Raw genomic sequence first — 4,922 nt, 5'->3', positions numbered from 1 at the left:
ACGGGGGAGGCGGAGGGAGGTAACCAAGAAGTCTTGGTTTTCGAAATTATGAATGGCCTCCCATCCCTACCGAGCGCCTTATTTATAGCCTAAACGAAAACAATTACAAAGTACACCTATAGATTAGGCATACATGCCTTTCAGCCACTTTAGTAGAGGGGCGTACTATTTGTTTTTACACCCATTAGTATGTGAGGGTTTCAATGCAAACTTTGATGGATATCAAATGGATCTTCATCTACCTTTATCCTTGGAAGGTAAGAGGGAAGCCCTTTTACTTATGTTGTCTCATATGAATCTCTTATCGATCTTCCGCTGTTTGGGATCCTATTTATGTACCAACCCAAGACATGCTTATCGAGCTTTATGTGTTACCGATTGAAAAGCGTTGAGGTATTTTTGTGTAAATAGATATAATAGTTTCAGAAACTAACTAAATCTACCTCGGTGCTACAATCATAGGGGGCATTTGAGATATTTCATGCTTACATCTTATTCCCATGTCATGCTAGAAGGCTTTAAGACATCGTGATGATGGCATGTCACACAAGGGCATGGTTTTTGAAACGAAACAAAACGACACCTTTTGCCTTGTGAGTTTTTCTCTTTTTGATATAGGTAGTAAAACACATCAAATACTCCCTCTATACCATAATATTTGTTGTTGGAAAGAACTAATTTAATTCTTTTTAACAATAGGTATTTACGGACAGAGGGAATAGATGTTTGTGAGGCCATACTTGAAGACAATAGTTCGAGCCTTGAGCTAGAAGGATTAATGTATGACAGCAAAGTTCAAATCTAGTCTAGTCAACTTAAAGTGCGACGTTAATTAGTAGCTTATTTTTCTTTTTCTCGTGCTACTGTCTACTGTGGCCTCTTGTCGGGCGTCCCGCACTTGGCCGGGTCGCGCCACCCGAAGCTCCTCCCGGCGGCATTGGCCTTCTTCTTCTCCGCTGGCGGCATCACCGTGTAGTTCTTCCACTGCCCCAGCACGTCCCTGAGGTCGCTGATCTTGTTCGCCATGCCGACGCAGCAGTTGGCGTGCATGGTGCACGCCGTCGCCATGTCGTTGTGGAACAGTTGGCAGAAGCCGCCGAAGTGCGCCGGGTCGAGGAACTGGACGCGTATGCGCAGGTCGCTGTCGGCTCCGGCGAGCTCGTGCTTGATGTGGTTGAAGATGTTCTGCTCGTGGTCCGGCGGGAACCTCCGCCGCGCCGCGCGCCACCGCCGCAGCATCTCCACCGTTCGGTTCGTTGCCTTCACGTAGTAGAACCCCGTGTTGGGCAAGCTGTTGAGGTCGTCGGGGTCGCCGGAGTACACGTCGCAGGACGTCGCCATGTCCGCGTGCAGGCCGATGTGCCGGAACGGGTCCCGGAACCACAGGATGTCCACGTCCGTGAAGAGGAAGCTGTAGCCGAGCTGGAGCACGCGCTGCTGGAGCTCCAGCTTGGTCCAGACGAGCTCGACGTAGGCGTCGCTCATGAAGTCGCTGGCGGAGCTCAGGTTCATGGACGTCTTCGTCGGCGGGAGGAGGTAGCAGAACCGGTGCACGGACCGGCAGTGGCGGTAGGCCATGGGGTCCACGGCGACAACGATGAGGTGGTCGAGGAAGTGGTCGATCCTCTCGCCGGCGTGGAAGCTCTCGCGGAAGAGGCCCAGCAGGGAGCCCGGCCGCGCGAACGCCTCGTTCACCGACGTGATGATTACCGTCCGGTCGTCGGTGGCCACCTTGGGCAGAAGCTCGGCCAAACCTGCGAAATTGGTCTGGGGGTCGTGCGCGCAGTTCAGTCGCTACGTATCAATCGATAATCATCATAATTTATCTCTAGAATATCTCTCCAATTTTAACGCTAGATATGCTTCCCCGAAAAAAGATTACACAATTTATTGAAGAAATATTCGGCATTATAGACTCTAAATATTCTCTTAGCGATAGATCACATGGGACATTATATTTTTTTAAACATAGTACATATGTAAATACTTATATACACACACATGCATTCATCTGTATGAACGCATACACGCACATCTTACCCCTATGAGCACCTTCGAAAGACTGAGTCTGCATATCATCTTGAGATTTACGAAGTCACCGTAGACGCATCATCGTCCACAGAAATGTCTCCTCCCGCTGAATAAATGCGAGCACCGGAACTTAAACCTTGGTGAGGTGGGATATTACAGTCCTTCTAACCATTCAATCATAGATTGATTCGCAATCACACCGGACATTATTGACCAATATGTAATACTACTATTTGATTATTATTATTGTGTTACCTTTTGTTTCTAAATAAAATTACAATCTTTATTTTTCTCGTCACCCCAAATGGTGCTGAAAAGATTTTCCAATTTACTACCAAAGTTTTCTTTGTTTCTTGCCAAATCACTGGTCACTAGTTAACATTGTATCGTTCAATCCACTCAGTTATCGTTTCCTACTTACATGCCCATCGGAAAAGGTTCTATGTTTCTTCCTAAATCATCTGTCACAAGTTAATGTGGTATTCCTCCTTCACTGAGTTACTATTTCCGTTGTGATAAGTCCTTTTGCGCATACTCGTTAATTTTTTAATTTAGTCAAATCCCACAATATTTTGATTGATTTTTTAATCAACTAAGAGTCACCGGGCTGATTGAAAGCGAATTTTTTTCCTTTCTAAAATGAACAAGCCTATTTGAAGTGACTCTTTCCTTTCTAAAATGTATAGTAACTAGACCATTTCACCCTGCAAAGAAAAAGTAACTAGACCATTTTAACTGCTCAATCTTCCCAAAATGGCAGCCTCCTAATCCAAAGAAATACACCATGTAATACAAGGATCTATCTCGACCAGAAACAACGAAACAAGGTAAGAATGTGGATTCAATCATATGTCATATGTGTATTCATACTGAAATGGAAATGTCAAAATGCTACACATCATATAAATATGAAAACATGTAAAGAAACCAAATGGAAGTGTACGCTGCCTTATTAGCGAGACCAGCATAATGAACTACCTACCTCATTAGAGTTTCCAGTATTGTGTTTTGTTGCTCGCCACGGAGACGGCAACATCGCGTCTAGTCGTGGCCACCTCTGGCTGGCGAGCATCAATAGCAGAAAGAGGGCTATAGTGGTTGCAATCCACAATTTTACAAAGCGACGAAAGTTTCCGTCATGGAACTCCATGGTGATCTCCAAAGCAAAAAACGAATTTTACCGTTTTAGGGAGATCTACTTCCACCTGCTTGTCTTTATAGGGTATCCATGATTAATTAGCATGCAACTAATGCTGACAGGAATTAATGATATTATGGTAGTAAGTTAAATCCTACTTAGAGATATATGCATGACAAAAGAACAATTATTACCTTCTAAAGATGTAGGCACTTAAGCATGAGCAGGAGCGGGCCCACCTCAATTCAAGGGTATTCAGTTGAATACCCATTAATTTTGACAAAAAATTAGGTATATATATTTTATATATACTATTATGTATAAAAAAGCAAAAATGATACGTTACAGGTGCTAGTTAAGAAATTAAGCCCAACACATAGGCTCCTCAATCGTGGGGCGCACACGTACATGGTCCATAGCTACTCGGCCCAACCGCCTACGAAAACGCATCGCAACGACGTACACGTACATCGTGGCCGAAAAAATAGATCGATTGATCCATCAGAAGCTCGACGAACTGCAGTCTACAGATCCGCCGCCCCTGGCCGCCGCGGCGCCGCGACAAATCCCTCGCTTCCAGGCGCTCCCTGCTGTGCAAGGCTGCAAGCCTCCGACCCTGCATATGCATGGCTGCATCCCTTCTATAGCTCTCTTTTCTGATCTCTAAATCTGAAGAAATAGGAAGCGGACAAGGGGCAACAACCATAAGCAACAACAGATCGCTGATTCAGGTTCAAAGCCACGACTGCAAGTTAGATGGCACCCATAATTGCTAATTGGATGTACTAATGCATCGATTTTTAGAATTGGAATATACCTTCTCATGCCGATTCTTAGTGGCACTGAAATCTGAATTCATCTCATCAATAAAAGAAAGAAATCTGAATTTATCTGTGACTGCAGGTACAAACACGTTTTCTTCTCGCTGTTTGTCCAGCAGGCTGTTGCATGAGCAGAGTTTGAGCTCTTAAGTAAGTTATTTTCACCACTTGTCTTTCTTATTTAATTTATAAGTTTTTACCATTTACTATTTTATATCCTCTATATTTTAGATGTTTCCATGATATGTTGAACAATGTTTTACTTCTGTACTCTGAAGAATACCAAGTTATTATCAATATTTATGAAATATATTATATTATGTGGTGTCTTTTATATAGTTTAAAACTAGTATAATATGCTTCTAGAATTGGATATACGCCCAAAAGGAAGGCCCTAGACTATCAAATATACTTTTTCAAAATTGAATACACAGTTGTTAATTCCTCGGCCCGCCCCTGAGCATGAGGATATGGATGTGTGTAGGTTTCTATGGGATTTCAGATCAGAGGGTGCTTTCAATCCACAACTTCAAAAAGCGTCGCAGATTTATGTCATGGGACTCATATGGTGATGTGAAACTAAAAACATAACATTATTTGCGTCTCGGGATCTAGTTTCAGTTATGTTGAATTTATACAACGGTCTATACTCTGTGGGCGATTATGTATATGGATAATGCATGCACAAATCAATCATATTAAAGCAGTGAGTTGCTGACTACTTGGAAAAATATGCATGATAAAAAACAATTATAACCTTCTAAAGATCTAGATGTTGGATTCGAATGTCCATAGGTTCCTATGGGTTTTGAGATGTGAGGGGAGTACCAAAATGACAAAATAAGATGGGTGAGGGGCGATTATGTCGCCACTGCTCCCCCCTCCACAATTCCCTACCCTCAATGCCCAAGGATTGTACATGACAGTGGCAG

General features: G+C 43.3%; 1 protein-coding gene across 1 annotated transcript; it reads right to left on the bottom strand.

The window, feature by feature from the left end:
- Nucleotides 1-716: 716 nt before the first annotated feature.
- LOC123440705 (uncharacterized protein At4g15970-like) lies at nucleotides 717-3,200 on the bottom strand. The gene is made up of 2 exons (XM_045117258.1): nucleotides 3,014-3,200; nucleotides 717-1,767 (listed from the first exon to the last, which is right to left on the bottom strand). Exons 1-2 carry the CDS (start codon nucleotides 3,179-3,181, stop codon nucleotides 868-870), a joined length of 1,068 nt encoding a protein of 355 aa, XP_044973193.1. The 5' UTR covers nucleotides 3,182-3,200; the 3' UTR covers nucleotides 717-867.
- Nucleotides 3,201-4,922: the final 1,722 nt, after the last annotated feature.

This window comes from Hordeum vulgare, chromosome 3H, assembly GCF_904849725.1.
Source record: "Hordeum vulgare subsp. vulgare chromosome 3H, MorexV3_pseudomolecules_assembly, whole genome shotgun sequence".
NCBI classification, from domain to species: Eukaryota; Viridiplantae; Streptophyta; class Magnoliopsida; order Poales; family Poaceae; genus Hordeum; species Hordeum vulgare.
The sequence above is the reverse complement of the archived record's forward strand: the minus strand, read 5'-3'. Positions and strand labels throughout refer to the sequence as shown.

Excerpts from the sequence above, each read along its gene's own strand:
- LOC123440705 (XM_045117258.1), bottom strand. The coding sequence starts at position 3,181 with ATGGAGTTCCATGACGGAAACTTTCGTCGCTTTGTAAAATTGTGGATT. Across the intron at positions 1,768-3,013 it reads ATACTGGAAACTCTAATGAG|ACCAATTTCGCAGGTTTGGC; the intron begins GTAGGTAGTTCA and ends CACGACCCCCAG.